This window comes from Acanthopagrus latus, chromosome 5 (genome assembly GCF_904848185.1).
Source record: "Acanthopagrus latus isolate v.2019 chromosome 5, fAcaLat1.1, whole genome shotgun sequence".
In the NCBI taxonomy this organism is placed as follows: Eukaryota; Metazoa; Chordata; class Actinopteri; order Spariformes; family Sparidae; genus Acanthopagrus; species Acanthopagrus latus.
In genome coordinates, this window is record NC_051043.1 from 25,625,314 (window position 1) to 25,646,673 (window position 21,360).

General features: G+C 42.4%; 1 protein-coding gene across 2 annotated transcripts in view; it reads left to right on the forward strand.

Annotated features, from left to right (window-relative positions):
• ntrk2a (neurotrophic tyrosine kinase, receptor, type 2a) overlaps window positions 1–21,019 on the forward strand; it is a 90,949-nt gene extending 69,930 nt beyond the window's left edge. The window contains exons 16-20 of one of the 2 annotated variants that reach the window (XM_037098572.1): window positions 3,224–3,396; window positions 3,649–3,804; window positions 4,594–4,678; window positions 15,194–15,352; window positions 18,241–21,019. In XM_037098572.1, coding sequence (XP_036954467.1) covers window positions 3,224–3,396; window positions 3,649–3,804; window positions 4,594–4,678; window positions 15,194–15,352; window positions 18,241–18,426 — 759 coding nt within the window. In that variant the 3' untranslated portion in view covers window positions 18,427–21,019. Of the gene's footprint in view, window positions 1–3,223; window positions 3,397–3,648; window positions 3,805–4,593; window positions 4,685–15,193; window positions 15,353–18,240 lie in introns of both variants that reach the window. The other variant, XM_037098571.1, reaches the window with a different exon arrangement.
• The last annotated feature ends 341 nt before the right edge of the window (window positions 21,020–21,360 follow it).

Sequence of the window (21,360 nt, forward strand, 5' to 3'; positions counted from 1 at the left end):
ATGCAGGTTGTTTTCATTTCCACCTCTGCCAAGGAGGTTGTGTTTTCGCCAATGTCCATTTGTTGGTTGGATGGTTTGGTTGTCAGCAGAATTACAAAAGAAAAAAAAAAAAAACTACATAGCAGATTTCCACAAAACTTGGATGGAGAATGGTTCTTGGCAAAGAATAGACCCCATTAACTTTTGGTGCTGATCCGGGTAAACAAACAGATCCAGGACCTTTTTCTCACTTTCGACATTTTCATTCATTTCTCAGAGAATCTTGATGAAAGCAATCTGGTGCAACAATCAGTGAGAGCAATTTGGTGTTGATCCAAAGAAAAATAATCTGGATCCAGCAGATTTCAATTAATTTTATTTCCTATTTGATCGCCATTATTTAATTAACACTGGACTGTTGGGCCTTGGCGGAGTTGTGCACTCTACAGAGAGACATTTTTAGTTTTTAATCACATTCTCTTAAAATGCTTGGAGCACCTCAAACAAAATGTTTGTCACTGTTGCAATGGGATGGAAGCAGAAATCTCTGAGACAGACTTGGACAGAAATGACTCATAACATCACCTCCAGGTAGTAGTGCTGTGGTTGCAGATAATGATACGATACGACATAACACGACACAACACGACAAGACTCGATACTACTTGACAGGCCACAACAAAAATATTGCAACACAACAGGATAAGACATGGCAGCACAGTTCAGTATGTTCCGATAAGATGCCCTCCCTAAAGAGGCTCCAGCTGCTCCATAGATAAAAAAAACTGTCACTGCAAGGAACAAAAACACAAGGATTCTCATTTTCAGTTGATTATACACTTGTCAAAACATAATGATGAATATTAGTTTCCATATCTGCCTATGCATTTAGAAATAAATCAGGGTTTACATTTATTGACTTACACTAAAAACTGTGATTTGGTTGTGTTAACTCTTCAAGTTTTGACTTTTGTGAACTTAGGACACAAATTAATGAATCAAAGCAATATAAATGCCATATTATTGTAGACGGGAAACTGAAATGCCACAGTATATTACCAGTTTTAAAAAACTGATACTGACATTTGGATTATGGGATCTTTTTGCACACTGATTTGCATCTTCTTGTTTTTTTTTATTTCAGCATATATTTATTGGCTTTATTGCAACACACAAGATCGCCACACAACAACGCAGAAAAAAAACAATGAAAGAAAAAACAGTCAAGGACATGTTTCATTCCCTGCAAGTTCATCATTCTGCTTTTCTTCCATCAATACTACAATATGTGAAGTACATACAAGAGTATTGTCAGGTGTATTTTTCCTTTAACGCCCGCCCTTCTCATCATCGTCCCTCATATGTAATTATGTTGCACTCTGTCATGCATGCTACATTACAGAAACATGTTCAGCACAACCTTTCTCTCACTAATAGAGCTTAATGGTCTTGGTGTTAGTGTTGGCTGTCAATCAGCCAGTCAGCCGTAATACTAATACCGGTTTTGTACACTGTTACTGTATACAACCATGTCCACTGCGGTGCCATCAATCACCGGCTCACTTCAACACTCGCAGACACACAGAGAAATAAACATGGGCCTATACACACACACACACACACACACACACACACTTACAATACACTTCTGCATGCCATCAATCACGAACATACAGCTCTTTCCATAACATTTATTTCACACATGAAAACGTGAGTCACTACATTTTCGAGCTGGAGGTTGTTGATTGCTTGTTATTTGTCCTGGGACCTGAATGTGTGCGCAGACGAGATGACTAACAGAGCAATATTATGGCTCTCAGCCTGGGATTTAGTGCAGCAATGAGACGCAGAGCGTCATACATTGATGTTTTTGGCTCCCAGGAAAGTCTCTGCTCTCTTAACTTCCCTGAATTCAACGTTATTATGGTGTTCTCAGCACTGTGATGAGGGTTTGTTAGAGGCCAGTTAATGCATTACACAGGTCGTTGAGCTGATTGACCATTAACAAATCCATTCATTTCATAACCCTTTATGTTTTGTGTTAATCATCACTATTACTCAAATCCTCTGGAGCAGGGGGCTTCTCTTACTTTTCAACAACCCAAACAACTGATGTCGCCACACTAATGGAAACTGAAAATGTCTCACATATGAAGCTCAGCATGTGAGAACCCATCAGAGGAAAGTCAACCCAGATTTCCCGCACATTTCTGATATCACATTTCAAACTGAGATTGGCGCATACAGCATCCATACTGTAATAATCCACCATATAATCATCACGTAGTATCACGTTACGGCCCGTAATGTTCATGACCGAGCCTTTATGTTTTATGATGCATGATTGGCCGAACGTAGATGGGTGGAGTTACGGCTCGTCTCATTTTCTGGCATCTCAGCGTTCAAGCTGAAAGGTCGCGGGTCACTTCCTTCTTCCTGAGCTTTTCTGGTGACTTCTCCTCGTCCTTTAAACCTATATTTGTAATCAGAGCCTCTTTCTGTTAGTACACAGACAGAGAGACAAACACACACACACACGAAGGAAAGCGAATGTATATCTGTGTCATATACTGTAGGAAGACAATCAATTATTCATAGAGGACAAGAGGAATTTCTATATTTTTCTCCGTTTGATGTGCAATGAGTAGAAACCCTGTATCACTTTCATTTCCTGCAACTCTCTCTCTCTCTCTCTCTCTCTCTCTCTCTCTCACACACACACACACACACACACACACACACTCTTTTTCAACTCTGTCACAGATGCTTGTGTTACACAACCTCCATGACACATATCCTGATTCATGGGAAGGAGACAAAGATTAGTTTCAAAGAGAACCAGGGGGAACATAATGAATGTAAACATCCTAATGGTTTACATTAATATAAAATGTCTCCACTGCCATTGTATCAGTCACTGCTCGGTGCCAGTAATTTCATACTGTGTGTGTGTGTGTGTGTGTGTGTGTGTGTGTGTGTGTGTGTGTGTGTGTGTGTGTGTGTGTGTGTGTGTGTGTGTGTGTGTGTGTGTGTGTGTGTGTGTGTGTGTCGAGTTGCTGTAACTCACTTTTACAAGGCAAGACACTTGCAAATTATTTTTTTCAGTGGACTTCAGCCAAATGAATTGGAGCAGACTGGGTGCACTGTGAAAATGACTAATTGGCAGTAGTTTACGTGGCATAATGTGTGAGTTTTTCATTTGTCAGTTTATTAAAATGTCACTTCTGTGTGTGTGTGTGTGCAGACACTGAAAGAGGCCAGTGAAAATGCCAGGAAGGATTTCCACCGCGAGGCCGAGCTGCTGACCAACCTTCAACATGAACACATAGTGACTTTCTATGGAGTCTGCGTGGAGAGCGACCCTCTCATCATGGTGTTTGAGTACATGAAGCACGGAGACCTCAACAAGTTCCTCAGGCATGGTTATATTATTTGTTACATCAAAATGTCATTAAAATGGCAGCTTGTTATTGTTGGAATCAATAGACAAATCGGATTGTACAGCAAGAGTTTCCTCGGCTGTTTGGAAAAAGAATCGGGCAAAATGTTCTTCTAAATTTTCCCTCTTAAAGGATTTGATTCTAGGCAGCACTGCACAAGAAATAACACACAACTCCAACAAATTAATAACCGGGCACACATGACAATTGTCCACCTGTTCCCTCACAGGGCTCACGGTCCAGATGCAGTTCTGATGGCGGAGGGCCAGACCACCAGACCTGTGGAGCTGACCCAGTCTCAGATGCTGCACATCGCCCAGCAGATAGCATCTGGCATGGTCTACCTGGCATCACAGCACTTTGTGCACCGCGACCTGGCCACCAGGTTTGTCCCTTGATACTACACTACAGAGACTTTTATTCAAACCCCTCTACAACTCATAGAATACGGAAAAGTGAAAAAACAATTTCGTGAAATCGTTTTTGAATGTAATGAAATAGAAACACTTCATGAATCAAGTTTCATCTGGTCGTCCTTGAGATTTCATTTTGAGGTTATACTGCTCTCGACAAATGTAATCATTTTATTATCATTTCTAAATGCACAAACATGCAGTCCAGTATATGAAAAATGGCAGCTGAGCCAAACAAGCCAGTGGCCATCAGAGCATTGGTTCTCAACCCAGACATCAGGGTTGCTATTATACTGTTATATTTTAAGCTGAGGAATAGTTTTTACATTACATTGCCTGTGCCAATGCCATGATATGCCTTAAAATAGTTCATGAATTCATTTTGGCACTTTCAGGATGTTGTGAGTTAAATAAACATAACAAAAATATAGATATACCAAACTTATTCCAAAAAATATTTAGCATTATAATCAAATCTGAAAGTGTGACTGTATTAAATAGTTACTCCAAGCTTGTATTTCCTATCTCTACATGTTTATAGATAGAACAATATGTTACATTCGTTATATATTCAAGGATGTGACAGGCATGTTGCTACCTTATTATATAAGATATATATATATAGATATTTCAACACTAATTTAACAAGTCTGTGAATTTATAACACTGTAGAACTTTCCAGGCTTCCATCTGAACTTCTCTTAGGTATTAATAACACACTGCATGTGACAGAAGTTTACTTAGTGTGTTTTGTCCAACAGGAACTGCCTGGTGGGCGAGAACCTGCTGGTAAAGATCGGAGACTTTGGCATGTCCAGAGACGTCTACAGCACTGACTACTACAGGGTAGGTGTATGTGTCGATATCTTTTCTGGCCCTTCTTTTAGCCTCCCTCCTCCCTGCTGCATGGGTCCCTCTCTGCCGTTCCCCTGCATGGGCATGACTGACAGACTCTGGCAGGGTTACAGTCAGACGCTTACTATGGTAGGTCGTCTAAACTGAGTGTAGGGAAGTCAAAGTGTAGTGAGATACATATATAATTACATGGACTGAAGGGCAGGGATGATAAGAAGCATGCCTGGTTGGGTCGTGCACTGTGTGTAACATAAGGGCTGTTCGTTTAGATAATAATGGCACTATGTTCAGCCAGTGTTCACCCTTCTATTGTTAAGACCAGTAATTTACTCACTCTTCCTTTCTTCAGCAGGAGTTCATTTTTAAAATGTGGGATTCAGCTTTTGGGCAGAGATAACCACGAAGCTGCATGAAAAACTACTCACTGAAAGTGAAAGAATAATAACCGAAACTTACCAGAGGAACTCATATTGATAATGTATAAAGATCTTTGGAAGACAGGGTATTAACATTCAAGGTTTTCAAACATAATGTACTGAATATATATATTATAAGACTAGCTTGGATCAGATTGTGCCACAATTTACACAAAACGAGCCAAACTCATGACACACAGAAGATAGTGAGCTGAAGTCCAAAAATCCCAAAGTGTGAAGAATAAAATGGCAGGCAGCTGAAGGTAAAGGAAAATACAAACTTGTTTCAAAAACTGAGGGCAAACCAGAAAACTACAGGGAACGCAGGAGGACCGGGGATACACAGGGGATACGGGACTGAAGTGAGGACAAAAATAGACGAACCAACAAAGATCGAGGGGACAACACATGCTTAAATACAAAGTAAACTAACGAGGGGGTGAGGTGCAGGTGGAGAGACACTGGGAAGAGGTCAGTGGTAACGAGGCTGATGTGAGACAGGTGAGGAGCACAGGAACACTGGAGGGAAACAGAACAGGTGAGCAGGAGGCAGAAAGAGACAACGAGGCACCAGAGGATTTAACTAAACTAAATCTTACATTTATCTCTAAACTTTGGTTAAACTGCTTCATAAAACATTTGCTTAATAAAGACTCCAATAACACAAGACAGGTAAACTCCTGTGATGTCTGTATCCTATTTTCTTGAGAGTTTGCTGCCAAAATTATAAATATAAAAACCTGGAGGCAGTTTCAAGACACCTCTGTTTTCTGAAATATGTGCCAGTTTAATACGGATCCAAATCTTTAAATAATCTGCATAATGTAGGTTAGAAGACACAAAACCTGGATGCAGAACTGAGCACCACAGATTTACTGGGACTGCAGAAAGTACCGGTACTCTAGAGAAAGAAACTGGAGATGAATTGATAAAAGACACGTTTTGGGACATTTAGCGGCTCTACTATGAGTGTCGAGACAACTCAGGGGCACACGAGGCAGCAGGACACTGTGTGGGTTTTATTCATCCCATACAACAATCTGTCAGCTTTCCAGAAGTCCGAAACCCAATAAATCACACAGATTGATTGATAGTGACTGTCCATGTTTTCCTGCCCTTTCTCACGTCCGCTGTGACAACCTGACATGAGTGACAGTGACAGAGAACTCAGGGGAGGGAGGAAGAGGTAACGCAGGAAGCAGCAGCTGACATGAAAAATCTCTATTTTTTGGGACAAAATCTCAACAATAACATCCAGAGAGTTATCGATGATCTATAAGACACTGGATTGATGTGAACCTCAGTGATAGCACTGACTGATGCTTTTGTCTTTTATGTTAGCTCACTTCTTTTGGTGACAAAAGTTTATTCATTCATTTGGACGGTAGGTCAATACACTTCCCAGGTTTGTGTTTATTGAGCTAATGTTGAGATTGAATTTACCAGTTACGCTGCTGACATCTTGAGTAGGAACAGGAGCCTCAGACAAGTTACCCTCAAACCCCACATTCAGACTGTAGCAAGTCACATTCACTAATCATCATTCTTCCATTATCATCATTGATAAGTCTTTCTGGGTCAGAAGCATTTTTTTGTCATTTTGAGCTTTGAAATCGTTGTAGGTTAACTGTTCCAGTCGTTCTTGATTTGGTCGATGGTTTGATGGATTCCTGCTTCATTCATCTTTTCAAACAGCTGTTTCAATCACCGAGGCGTTCAACAACAAGACCTCCAACGAATACATCGCATCAGCCACAGACCAGTTTTGCTTTGCTCCCACCGTGTTTTTGTGCCTCCAGGAGCAAACGTCGCCTATGATGTTGCGCCCACGTCAGGCGAGCGTGCGTTTACAGGGTTAATATTTTCCTACTGATTGGATGATCAGAGGTTTACACCATCCAAAGGTTTCCTCCACCCGGGATTGGATCAGTCCCTTCTTGTCTGAGGTCTATACATGAGGGATTTTCACTCTGATTGGGGGTTTATTCTGATAATTAATGATAGGGTCGATGTAGAAACAGCTGTTGTTGAAGATAAGCAAAAGGTATATTTTTAAAAACATCCAGTAGTTTACCAGAATTGGCGTGCCAGTATAAGAAAATTCCAGGTATATTTTTTTTTCTCTTTTTAATGATCAGTCTCAGTCTCCCCTCACGGTAGAAAACCTTTCATGACCCCGGAGCTCAGCCACAATGTTAAGAAGGTAATACAAGATGCCACAGTGCCACAATCAATCTGTATTCCAAGTGCATGGAAAATTGGCTTTTCATCAGGCTTTCTCTGAACACCGTAGAGATTAAATTTGGAATAACTAGTTCTGTATGGCATCAAATTAAAGATGTTGAAAAGATTAAGGTCTCTCCTCTGTGGCTCTCTTTTGTACTATCTGGGTGACGACACACAGCAGGGGCCCCCCCCCCCCCCCCCGCCCCATCCTCCTCCTCCACCTCCTTCCTTTCACCCCTCCTCAATAAAGCTAAGCGCCGAGGCTGTAGTCATGGCAACGGGTGAAGGCAGCGGCGACGAGCCTCGGAGTTGTATCCAACGTTTCTCAGGAAGAAAAGTAATCAGAGAACTTGTGTTTAGTATGCTGAGGCGGTGCAAGAGGAAGAGAGAGTGGAGGGGGGGGGATGGAAGTGTGGGAGACGGAGGCAGGGAGATGAAAGGAGAGAAAGAGCTGGTAAATAGAGAGATGGAGGGAGAGAGGGGTGGGAGGCCAGGGAGGGTGAAAAACAAGACACAAATAAATATACAAAAGGAGGAAAAAGCAGTAATGGGGGCGATAAAGGGATACACGCATGCCGAGGTGGGAGCAGAGAGGTCTGCAGGCGAGGCAGCCCCGGCTGTACAGTGTACAGGAGAGACAATAACAAACACACAAAACTGCAGCTTCAGACAAACCGCGGAGCGGGATGTCAGGGACGGAGACGGAGAAACGGCAATGAATGGCAGAAGAGGACGGAGAAAGGTAGACGAGCAGGAGAGAGAGATACAGTATGGTGGGAGGTAAAAACACAGTGATCCAGCCAGTGTTTTAGCGTGTGTGTGTGTGTGTGTGTGTGTGTGTGTGTGTGTGTGTGTGTGTGTGTGTGTGGGGAGGTGTAGGGACCCAGTCATGCTCTTGCGTCAGACAGGAGCAAAGATGAGTCATAGAGGAATCAGAGCTCCCCCACTGCTTGTGTGTGCGTGCGTGTGTGTGTGTGTGTGTGTGTGTGTGTGTGTGGAAGCAGAGGCGTAGGACTGAAGAGGCTGTGGTGACGTCATTGGACCCACTGTTACACAATGAAGCTGACAGGATGCCTCGTTTCAAACCTTGAGTCTTTTACATGCTGTGTGTGTACGTGTGTGTGTGTGTGTGTGTGTGTGTGTTTGTGTGTGGCTGGACTTCACCTGGAGCCGAGGAGAGAGCGAATACGCACACATATGGGCACGTTTTTCTCCCTAAACTGATTTCATGCCCAGATGTGTGGGATGAGGAAGACTTAAATGTCTGCTCGGGTTTTGAGGTCGACTGTTCTGCGCCGCTGACACACAGACCGAACAAAAACCACCGCCAGCAAAGCAGAGCTAAACAATCTCTGCAGAGTAATTTGGCTGGTGTTTTTTTTTTTTTACAACCCATCTCTAGGCCCCGGCCAACACAGACAAACAGCATCTTAATGGAGCACCTGGAGAGGCCAGAATGGAGCAATTATCCGCGGAGGGGAGAGTGTGTGTGTGCATGTGGACGGACAAAAACACGCCGCTGTCACACATCAACACAGAGACTGAAAGACAAATACTGACAACACATATTCAGATATGGAGAATCATTTCTCAGTGCAAAAGCAAGAAATTGTCAAAACAAAATCTGTTGAGTGATTTCCATAAAAATGTTTATCACCTTCTGTAAAATCGTATTTGATAGTTTCTAGTATCATCATTATTTGTTATATTATTTCACTGCCAAACTAAAACCTCACACTAAAATTACATGAAAACAAACATAAACCCAAACCGCAAATATAAAACTCTATCAAAGTGGACAGAAAACAAGCAAAGAAACCAAATGAAAAGCACATAAATTCATCCTTGTTTTGTTAGTTTCACATGAGAAAGAAGCTGTCAGATGACACGTTGTCATTATCCTGCCCTCATTATGCCAATAGAAAGTCTTTAGTCTTTGTTGGTTTTATTGGATTTACTAACATCTTATCTAATATTCTTACTTTAATCCAAACCAGTCACACTCCTCATACCTAAACCTGACTGATCCAACCAACAGCGGCTTGGCAGAACAGGTCTTAGCAACAGAAGGAGTGAGATCCACATCAACACAGTTTTTCCCAAATTTCAGAATAATCACAAGTCTCATAAGTTACATACCATTGTTGTGCAACTCTCTGTTCCCCTGATTAAATAACACGTTTCCTCCAATGCCACCTGCTGACCTTTAATTTCCACTTTGGTTGCAGGTTGAGATCAATAGATTGCACACGATTAGTCAGCACGGTATTCACAAATGTTTGTTCGCGATGCTTTTGAGTAGCAGCAAGGTCGAAGGAGCTGAGCTAACTGTGTAAGCTTCCTTCATCAGTGTTAAACACTCTTGAGACTGCGGCTTCTTCAGCCTTGTCCCATTCATACCTCGTGCCATCATAGTGAGCTTCACCATTCTCTGTTTTTTTTTTTTTTTATTATTATCTGATTACTAAATAGTACGAAAGCTAATTCATCAGCATTTGTTATCGTTCTCTCTCCATGTTTTTCTTGGCCTGTTTCCAGCCTGTTTACTGTAGTCCAGAGCTTGTGATGATATTTGTGTCCATCAAGTTCTGATATCCCACTTTCTATTTCCTTTCTTGACTGCAGAAGTTATGTCCTCCTGGATAGCATTCCTATTCAGCACTGGTTTTGATTACCCAACATACTGTAGGTTGTACTGCAGCCATTCATTGACAATAGTATCTTCCTTGTGCTTTAGCCATCAGACACATAATAGGACAGTCTTTACATTGTTGTTTGAAATATGTAGCTTAGTACAGTCTGCTTCCATCCCTGCTTATGTCTTTCTCTAAAAAGGGTTAAATGCTCCATGGCTTCCTCCCTAATTATATTGGGATCGATGAGTTTTATTCAACAGTAGCTTGAAAATATAAACTACAACACACTGTCAAGGATACAAGGACAAAGTCCAGGTCTTATTTCCATCAGTACATCCTTCTTCACAACAAGATGGAGGCAGCCGTTCAACGTCCAAGGCAGGAAACATACAACCCAAAATGTGTCACGTCCCAACACTGTGATCTGTCTATCTACAGATACATACGCCAATAAAAAAAAAAAGCAAAAAAAAAAACTACATTAATCCCTAAATACGTGTTTTAGATTAGGATTAGGGCAATTAAAAAGTCCTAAAACCGGGACTTTAATTTGACACGTGGGGCAGCATCGCTAAAATAAACAACAGCATGTTGTGTTAAAAACCAATATGTCAACCATTTTACTCTGTCTGAGCCCGCCAGGAGAACGAGCTCCAGGGAAAAGACACACACACACACCAACACACACACACACACACCAACACACACACACACGCGGTAGACACACAGGCAGACACTGGCATTCTTGGAAAGAGTTTCTGTTTCCATGGCAACACCGAGGGCAATTAAGGTAGGGTTCCTGTGTAACAAAGAGTGGGCGGAGTTAGTCACATAAGTCCCTCCCACACTCCCATAATGCTTTCTTTTTCAACCCGGTGCAGCTGCCATGGAGACCGCAGCCTCCAGGAGGTCACTACAGAGATCCCACAGCCCTCTTCTGCTTTATTTTGCCTCTTTTTTTTTTTTTTTTTTTTAAAGGCTTTCCTGGAACACTCAGGCAGTGGTTGAGTTGAAATGATGCATATTTATAAGACGGGGAGCGAGGGAGGGAGACAGGCGGTGAGGGAAGGTGAGAACGAGTGAGACAGACTGAGCAGAGAGAGAAAGAGAGAGAGAGAGAGAGAGAGGGAACAGCAGAGGACACAAAGACCGACGACAAAGCCGCTGACAGCAAAGAGAAAACAGAGAAAGAGCCGATGACAGAGAGAGATGCGTCGTCTCCACTTCAGTGAGAATCTCTGGAAAATGTTTGGTCTTCCACTGTAAACGTGACTCTCTTAATATTTGAGACCCTCTGCTGCCTGACGACAAGACGATTAAATCTGAGATTTCCCCTCCCTGCTTCTTCATTTGTTTTCCCTCCTCTGTTTTCTTTTTTCCCAATTCAGGCTCGTTAGAGCCGTTTGGAAAAGACTGCCCTTCTCTTCTCTTCTCTTCTCTTCTCTCTCTCTGAAGGCACAGCACTCACACAGGCAGTTAACAAACATTAAACAAAAAAAAAAATGTCTCCCAGCAGTTGAAGGGCCTGATATTAATATTTCAGGCCATCGGGGGAAATGATCAGCCGTGATGAATAAAACAGAAAGACTAATGTAATGAGCGGGGTCAGACACATCAGTGCACAAATACAGTCAGTAAGCCATTAATAGAATAGACTGAACAATGTCTGTGTCATGTTCACATGATATTGATTACAAATTTATTTGAATTCTGGGTTTGTGAATCAGATGACAGTCACACTGACACTGATGACTTTTCACCAAAATCTGAGTTTTACGTGATTGTAACTCAAAAGCTTTTGCATAAATCTGCAATAAGTTAGTCTCCCTTGTTCTTAGAAATGTGATTTGCCAAAATAATTGGTTGCATCATTACAAGTTAAGATATTCAAGCTGGTAAAGACTGTCTCTTTTGTTTTAATCAGTGCTACATAACCAAAGAAAACAGGGGAAAAGGGATGTGGTAATTCCTTTTGCTCAAAAAAGGTTGATGAATGAATGCACTGGGCCAATAAACACTCCTGTTGATGGGCGATGTACAGTTGGTTTTGGTTAGGAGTCTGTTTGGAAACAGGAACCAGTAAGGCGACTGGTGATGAATGGTAAATGGACAGTCTACTGACCGCTCAAAGCGCTTTAAAATGAACAATATCATGTTACACTAAACTATGTTTCTGAAATCGTTTCATGCTAGAAAGAGACGATGAACAGGCTCGTGGTTAATATCATGGTATACCATCCTACAGCCACCAGATGACATGTTTCAGGCTTTTGCAGGCAAAAATATGGGGGGGGGGGGTGATTCAGACAAAATGAAGAGAAGTTATAAATTGTGCACTTGCAATGTCAAACAAATTGTATCGATACAAAGCGTGTTGAAAATTTGGTAAATTAGCTTTTAACTATAATAAACAGGAAGTTGCTGTTTCTAAACGTTATTGATATTACGCTTAATCACCAATAATTTGATAATGCAGCGATGATTTGTTTCTTTAACTGGAGATACATACGTTTCAGAGTCAACAGAAGTCAGCACTTGACTGATACGATTACTTAATTTTGTCGACCGTTGTTGGGATAACAAGCGTAACTACTTGTGGGATGTTTTGCTTTGCTTGGCTGCGTTTTGTGTGTCCATACCTTTTTCACTCTTCGTCTGACTGCCACAAGCAAGCTTAGCTGTCGTTAGCTTTGTCGGTTAATTTAGCTCTGCTACATCACCAGTTACACCCAACAGCTTTTTCAGTAATGTGACGGAAACATGGTGGTGCAGCTCATTCACCACTTAGCATTCCAGCTAGGTGAAGTGAACCAGAGGGACTCCTCATGGGAGTGATCTCAGACACAGAAAATGTGTTTTGACAGACACAAACTGTTACTGTAATTGCAATTTTGACAAAGCATCATATGTTAAAGAAAAAAAAGGTGTGAGCTGTAGTATACATAGTGTTGTGCTGTGCATAATGTAATGCAGATGAACCATTTGTTGTGTTTTTTCCCACTCTTACATTGTAACCTGTGTGCCACACTGTTATGGTAATACTGCACTCCATTATGGCCCTGCCAGGAGAGCATATTTGAATTTGAGAGAGAGAGAGAGAGAGAGAGAGAGAGAGAGAGAGAGAGAGAAAATGCAAATAACAAACAGACAAAGCAGCAGCGAGACAAAGTACCACAGGGAGAAAAGCGAACGGCTGGTTATGAAGAGTTAGAGCTGCAAGAGATGGAGGCGGATACGTTTCCCCAGGCGCACCAGTGAACCTGATGGCTATCTATGTGGCCGTGTACATTTTATTACTCCATTAAATAACCCACTGACTAACAAAGAAACAGACCAAGTGTGGGTACCGAGCCATTAATAACACGCATAAACCTCAGAAAATGGATTGCGCTATCTGTGTGGAGCGATGGAGCGCAGATCGGTCGCTAGATTCATGCTCGGAGGAGGAGTGAAGGGAGGAGGGGAGGCCCGATGGAGGGAGAGCAGCACCGGTACACAGTGTTGGGCTTCATTCAGGTTCGCTTTGAGCAAGTTAAAGAGTCAAGCACTGGGATATCTGCTGTGATATGTTTATATCCAAGGGGAATTCCAGTGTTTTATTCCAGTAGATCACCTCAGCTGAAAGCCATGACACCGTCATCTTTTGATCAGCTACGACCGACAACAAAGTGACGCCCATTAAAAGTGCCTGTTTGTGCTACTGACAGGCTGAAGTTGTTCCAAGTTTCTGACAAAATGATGGAAACCACTCCTCTTAGACAGACCTTTTTGTTGAACAATGATGAAAACAAGGACAAGTCGTGTTCTGAAATCTCTGAAGGTGAGTTGACACAGTTGTCGTCACATCTACATTGTCAAAATCAGCTTAATAATCAGCCACGACTTTGGAAATAAGTGCGTCCCGCAGTTCCTCTCATTAACTCACCTTTTCTCAGCGACTCACGGTGATTGGAGAGCATTACTTCTCCTTGAGCGAGACTTCTGGTAACAAAAAGGATCTTATTATTTAACAAAAAAAGGCTTCTGTCTTTGTCAGACACTTAGATTAACACCTTCGGCCTTCCAGTGGCAAAAACAAACACTTTTAGCGGACGTAACTTTGACTGTCGCAGCCACATTGCAGTTGTAGAGACCGTGTCGTGGCCGCCAGCTGATTCGATCTACTGGACCGCTTCCAAAACTTCAGGTGGGTATGAATCATTCACACAACAAAACATGTAAATGTAGGAGCCAGGTTTGACCCAGCTGTGTGCTTGATGACGAGGGGCTCGCTCACCATTTGTCGCTTTGATGAGAGATTTTTCAGACGGTCCCAGTCCGTGAGACAGACATGAATCATCAGTGTTTATGAACAACAGCAGAAACAAACAAATGAATGCAACAAAACGGGCCCTGAAGGCTCGGGACAGATTAGAGCTAATGAAATGACCAAATGTGTCTCAGAGTAGCCGTGAGGTTAGCCGACTGATTTCTGCTCACCACGAAGTTTAATTTAAGTTTGATTAAATTGTATTTTTGATTAATTGAATTTAAGTCACGTGGGACGGGAACATTACACATCATCCATACTGTAATACTTTATACTCTATCAGATATTAATGAATAATGCACGACTGCTAACTTTCTGCTTACGCTCACAAACTGGCTCATACATTTTTTTAAAGCACACATTTGACTGTTTACCTGATCCAGCAGCTTTTATTTTGCTTTTGGATCAGTTACATCTTTGCGTTTATTCTGTAACTGTGATCAGCAAACGATTAATTACCACTTGCCGAGTGAGCTCAACAGCACATACGTAAACCCTCTATTTCTTTGAGGGATTATAAAGCAATTGATACGTTTCTTAAGTTAAATCGAATTCTACGCCGATCGGGAGCGAGGTGCGCCACAGTCACGGAGATGATGCAATCTACTGTGCCAAGCCTCCGTCACTTAAACGCCTCAGGCAGCAGTTTTGACGGAGTGAAATATTCGCAGCGCCGCTTTAAAATGTATTGAAATTGAGCGAGTGAAGCCTCGTGAGGAGTTTGAGAAGCTGCATGACCGTGCATTTTAAATGCATGATGCTGCAGAATAGAATTTAATAGAGAAGAAAAAGAGTAGAGAGCAAAAAGATGTCCGTCATGAAACTGAGGATACTCAACAACTCCCTGCAACTTTATTTCTTCTGTTTGCTGTGAGCTCTACTGACTTTTCATTCTCTCTCTCTGTGTGTGTGCTCACAGGTCGGAGGTCACACCATGCTGCCAATCCGTTGGATGCCCCCTGAAAGCATCATGTACAGAAAGTTCACCACAGAGAGCGACGTTTGGAGTCTAGGGGTCGTGCTCTGGGAGATCTTCACCTACGGGAAGCAGCCTTGGTACCAGCTCTCCAACAACGAGGTACAGAATAAATCACACATTCTGAAATTTCACTGGTTTTTTTGGGTTTTTTTTTTTGTTTTTATTCCACTTCTGAACGCAAGCGGCAGACACAAAATCAAAGATGCTTTGAACAGGCATCCAGCTAGGGGAGGTAATTGATTCAACACAATGTAGAAATCTCCACAAAAAGAATCGAAGTCAAAAAGTATAAAACAACAGAACTCGATTATGTAAACGGCACCGCTGAAGCACCGTCAGCTTAATAAGTGATGGCAAACAAGATGTTGCCGCCCGGAGATATCAGCGAACCGCAGTTAGAAATGAAACTAAATATTTGATCCGTTCAGCGCACGCGTTTCTCATAGGCACTGTGGACATAGTGTGAATGCTTTGGCCTGAGTTATCTCATTATATGAAGTCAAGGCAAATCATTTAGAAACTCGATAAGTTGTGAATAATTTCATTGGATTCATCCTGACAACCATGATAACAGTGCAAAAGTCTCATACAATGCAAACATTCTGGCAGCACACATTTCTTTTGAATGTCTAACCAGACATTGGAGCAGGAAGAGCGTCATAGTTTAAAGCTTGAGGCCACTGAACAAGCTGCTGAGTTTTGTGTTTTTTACTTCCATTGAAGTTGTTTTGTTTTCCCCCGTGTCCATTTGTTGGCTGGTTGGTTTCTCAGCAGGATTTAACAAAAACTACTGAGCAGATTTCCATGAAACATAAATGGTGCACGGGCCACAGTCTAGAATAGACTCCTTTTGTGCAGATCTAGTTTTTTTTTTTTTCTTTGAAATTGTAAAAAATGAAACTTGATGAAAAACTGCAGTATTTAGGTGGCTACCATCTATGAGTGAGTACAAAAGAGGACTGATGGTCATTGGCGGAGGTATGCGCTCTACTGAGTGCCGAACTTGTTATTTGTTCTGGGTCTTTTAGGTTTTTTTGAGGTCTTGATTTCAATCCTGTTATAAAAGTCCTTTTTAAATCCAGCGTGCAGCGACACAGCCACTAACATGAGGATGATTTTTTTATACTTCATATTTTTTATTTGCACTCGTCATGCTGCCACAGCTGCACGGCGGTTTCTCTTGAGATTAAGTTCTATTTCATTTTTAATAATAAGCAGCGGGGCTGCAACCAACCATTTAAGTTTATTAAGAGATACTCTAAAGGTTCTTTTGATTGTTTGTTTTGTAACATAATTAGAATTCACATTCTCTAAAAGCCCGAGCTGAAGTCTCCAGATCACTTATTTCACCAAACAAACAGGGATGAAAATTAAGGATATTCAATCAAGATGGAAATGAAGCAGATACAATCAGGAAATTGTCACTGGAGAGAGTTTGTCTTGATAAATGACATAAACAATTACAACATGGTTATAATAGGTATTGACATTTAAACCATCCACAGGCAGTAGCCCGTCTGTGGATTAACATGTTTTGAGTTAAATTTCTAATTCCAGTGGAGAGCTAAAGGTTTCCATATATATTATCAGACTGGACCTTGGGGGAGATCTGTCAAAATGATGCACAGTATACTCAGAACGTGTCTACTGAGAGGGTCATAGGGTCACACAGGCTTTTAAAGACACGTCATAAAGCTGCAAAGAGGCGCTGGAACATGCACTACTTTAACTATTCAAGGCAACAAAAAGCACAAAATATTAAGTGTTTGACTTATTATTCATCGGTCAGTCACACACATTCAGTCCAAAATGTCTTCAGAGTGTTTCAGTGTCGATAAAGAGGAGCTGCTCCGTATCAGCCAGGAAAAACAAACACAAAACAACAACTGAGTAAATGTATTAATAACTATGTTAACTATCTCTTCTGAATAATCCATAAATCTTACAAACCTTCTCCTTTGCTACTCTCCGGGTCTTGACCCAGTTTCCGGGACAGAAAACCCCGTCTCAACAGGCCTTCAACCCTTCACCTTCACCTTCACCCTCGACAGCCTCATGATGAACTCAACTCTGGTTACAGCTTCTCTAACCGTGGCAGCAGCCCGCTTTTTCTCCCGACTCACTCTGGTTACATCCAGAATTAACCTCTACCCCTCCTCCACGGTCTTCTTTTCCCGTTTACATCTTTTAAAGATCTCTGCTGTTTCACAGTTCACTCACCTTCTGACCCAAATCTCATGCCTCAGATATCTTTTTACACAGGATGTGGAGTTCTTCTTGGAGATATATCCATTATTTATCCGCTCCCACGCACTGATAACAGTAAGATAGGTAGCCGCTTTATTAGCAGAATGTCGACACTCGTACAAACTGGATTTTTAATCATTTAGAGATATTGGTTTCGTGGCAGTTTTGGATAAACACAACAGCTTTGAAAGGTTGAAGAAATTATAAAATGCTCAATTATGTCACAAGCTATTGAGGATATAGATCTTTTTCAAACTGCTGCCAGAGAATAATACATTACTCATACTAAAAAAACTGAAGGGAGCTCTTTTCCGCTATCAGCGTATAATTTCTCCTCCCATTTGTCCACAAAATATCTCAGTATTAATATTTAAGTCTCAGCCAAAACAGTATATTTCCTCTGACACACTGCTACTGAAAAATTGGATTTGTCTACTCCTCTGTCATCTCTTCAGTAAATCATTTATTTACCATGACGTGCAAACATCGTGGCAGCACGCTTTATTCTGAAAGTCTAACCAGACATTGGGGCAGGAAGATTGTCATAGTTTGAAGCTTGAGGCCACTGAACAAGCTGCTGAATTTGACGAGCTGTTGATGTGTTTGAAATCTTCATCGTGCAGGAGCTCTATCATCTTTTCTCGAGTTTTGAACATTTCAGCTTGAATCCCTGCAGTTTTTTTTGTTTTGTTGGACTACCGCTGATATCAAACCTGCTGTCTATTTTTCTTCCTCTGCAGGTGATAGAGTGTATAACCCAGGGCAGGGTGCTGCAGCGCCCGAGGACCTGCCCTAAAGAAGTGTACGATCTGATGCTGGGCTGCTGGCAGCGAGAGCCGCACATGAGACTCAACATCAAGGAAATCCACGGCCTGCTCCTCAACCTGGCCAAGGCCTCACCTGTATACCTGGATATACTGGGCTGAAAGCAGGAGGAGCAGAATGGAGGAGAGTTTCTGGATACGTGTCTTACTGTATCCAAGTGTGTCTGAGGTTGCATGCATGTGTGTGTGTGTGTGTGTGTGTGTGTGTGTGTGTGTGTGTGTGTCAGGGTGGACACGGTGACACCTGCGAATGACGTGTGCGATGCTCGTGCGAGTGTGTGCGTGCGCGCAGGGCGCCGCTGTACAGGATGTGAAGCTATTATCAAAACTCTTAAAGGCAATCAAAAAAAAAATCCTCGACCCGTCCCCAATCGCCTCGCTCCTTCCTTCCTGCCAATTTCCTCTCCTTTGTGCATCTCTGCTACCTTCTCCTCCTTCCTCCTTCCCGAAGAGACATTTACTGAGAGTGATTTAACTTTAGAGAGAGTGCGGAGGGGCGGGGGGAGAAAAAGCTTCTCACTTCTTTTCCAATGCTTTAAAAACTGACTGGGGCTGAATTGATGAAACCTGATTAACAGGACTTTAAATTTAGAGACTCATCCCTCGCTGCCTGTCGGACAACAGGACTCGTTTTCAACATCCGGCGGAGGGGGAGGGATCACCCGAAGCTTCGATTCTTTTTGCCTGTAAATATGAGACTGTACGACGGTGAGACGTTTTCAGAGGAAGTGGCTCCGTGGAGCCATGAAGACACTGTGTTTCCCCCCTCTCGCCCTGTCCGTCTCTCCGTCTCTCTGTCTGTCTGTCTTGCTTGTCTGTCTCTCCGAACTTGTACATGAGTATTAATGTCTGCATTCATTCAACATTGGCCCGTGGGGGAAAACAAAAAAAAACACCCAACACAGGTGGCGATTAAACACACAAACGGTGCATTTGACTGTAACAAGAACAACAACAAGGAAAATGATGGGGGAGGTAAAAAAAAAAAAAAAAAAGTACACGATCTGGTTTGTTTTCTGCCTGTCAGATGGTGGAAAAAGACAAAAAAAAAGAAATCACTAACAATTCAGTGCCTGCTCGAGATGAACTGGACTGCTGTGGTGAACAAAATAGTCCAGGAGGACGGCTGAGGTATTCTAACTACACTGTACATCGGGAATGCCAAATACTAGAAATGTAAAAAAAAAAAAAAAAAAAAAAAAAAGATGATCCATCTGGCAGTGATCTACGTTATCTCCTCATGCAACAGACATGATTATAAGGGATATATGCACTCGTGTCTGCATTTCACCACTGCTTCTCTGTTCTGTATATTTACTTTACTCAGGCCCTGGACTGCTCCGTCCTGCACACACACACACACACACACACACACACACACACACACACACACACACACACACACACACACACACACACACATGGTAACATGATGACTGCTTTACCCTCCTCAGAAAAGTGACAGATGCTTCACTTGTGATGTCAAGCACTCGTGTCGGAGGGTCAATTGATTCACTTGTCCGCAGCTGTCCGGCGATCGTGAAGGCTGGGGGGGGGGGAAGGTTTCGCCGAGGACGGAGGCTGGGTTGGTTTTTTTTTTCTTTTTTTTTTTTTTTTTTTTTAGTGGTCGGGATCGGGGGAGTGTGGGCGGTGGCGCTGTGGAAGGTGTGGTTCGTTTGGTCAACCCCATATTAAATCATCAAGGCTCTCAGCACTCAGACATCCTTGAAAACCACATCTGCGCTGAGGGGGGGGGGGGTGTGCACGCAACACACACACACACACACCCACACACACACACACACATGCTGTATACCTTATCCCGTCATCCCACACACACACACACACACACACACACACACACACTGGAAGACACTCAAAACGAGCCGAGAAGGAAATTGAATTGTGCATGTTTTATTATTTGAGCGGTGCAGTGCTTTAGCCAGGCCCCCGTCCACTGTAATGGTGTAATGTATATTTCATTACAGCCTAATGGGCTCCATTAGCACAGTCTCCTCACAGACATTCAAGACTTATTGTTTTATGGCTGAGAAGGAAGGAAGGATGGAGGGATGGGGAGGAGAGGTGAAGGAGAAGAAAAACCGTAGAGAGAGACGTTGGCCTGGAAGTGAAGAGGAGAGGTAATAACGCATATTTCTGAAGAAACGAGGAGGAAGGGAGAGAGTTCAGAACAGAACGGGGGAAGCAATGGGGTAGAAAGGAGAAGGTACGAACGGGTCACGGAGGGGAAAGACTGAAGGAGGGAGGTGGCGAGGAGGAAAGAGAGGAGGTGTGAATGTCCTCAGGGAGACAGGGTGAAAGTGAGCATCCATCATTAGTGCGGCCCGCAAATGTTCTCCACAACTTCACGCTCCCGTCACATTCCTACAGCTGGCCTCAACCACACACACACACACACACACACACACACACACACACACACACACACACACACACACACACACACACACACACACACTCATTTTTACTGGCAGTCCACCAAACAGCTTACACTGAAAATAAACTCAATAATGCACCACACATCCCCCATTATTGAGAAACCACTTCACTCACTTACAAGACAGCTCACATCTCTGGTCAGGAGTCTCACGGACACTCTGTATACACACACACACACACACACACACACACACACACACACACACACACACACACACACACACGACAGCTCACATGCATGCAAGGAAAAGACACATCCAATGTTCATTTAACTGGAGCATATTTTACTCTTTACAGACGGGTCATGATCACATGTGGTTTCACTGACAGCCATTCTTAATTCGATGTAAAACATCAATCTGGAAATATAAGTCTTATTTGTTTATTGACTACAGCACTTGATGGTATTGATGTTTGTGAACTTGAAGATGTTGATTTTATTGATTTTATTATTTATAACTTAAGAAGCATTTTGTACATTTCTTTCTATATCTGAGGTTGCCTTTTGCAACAACAAACTGACTGATATTGATCACTGGTTTAATTGATTATGTTACGATAATAACCTTGAGTGTT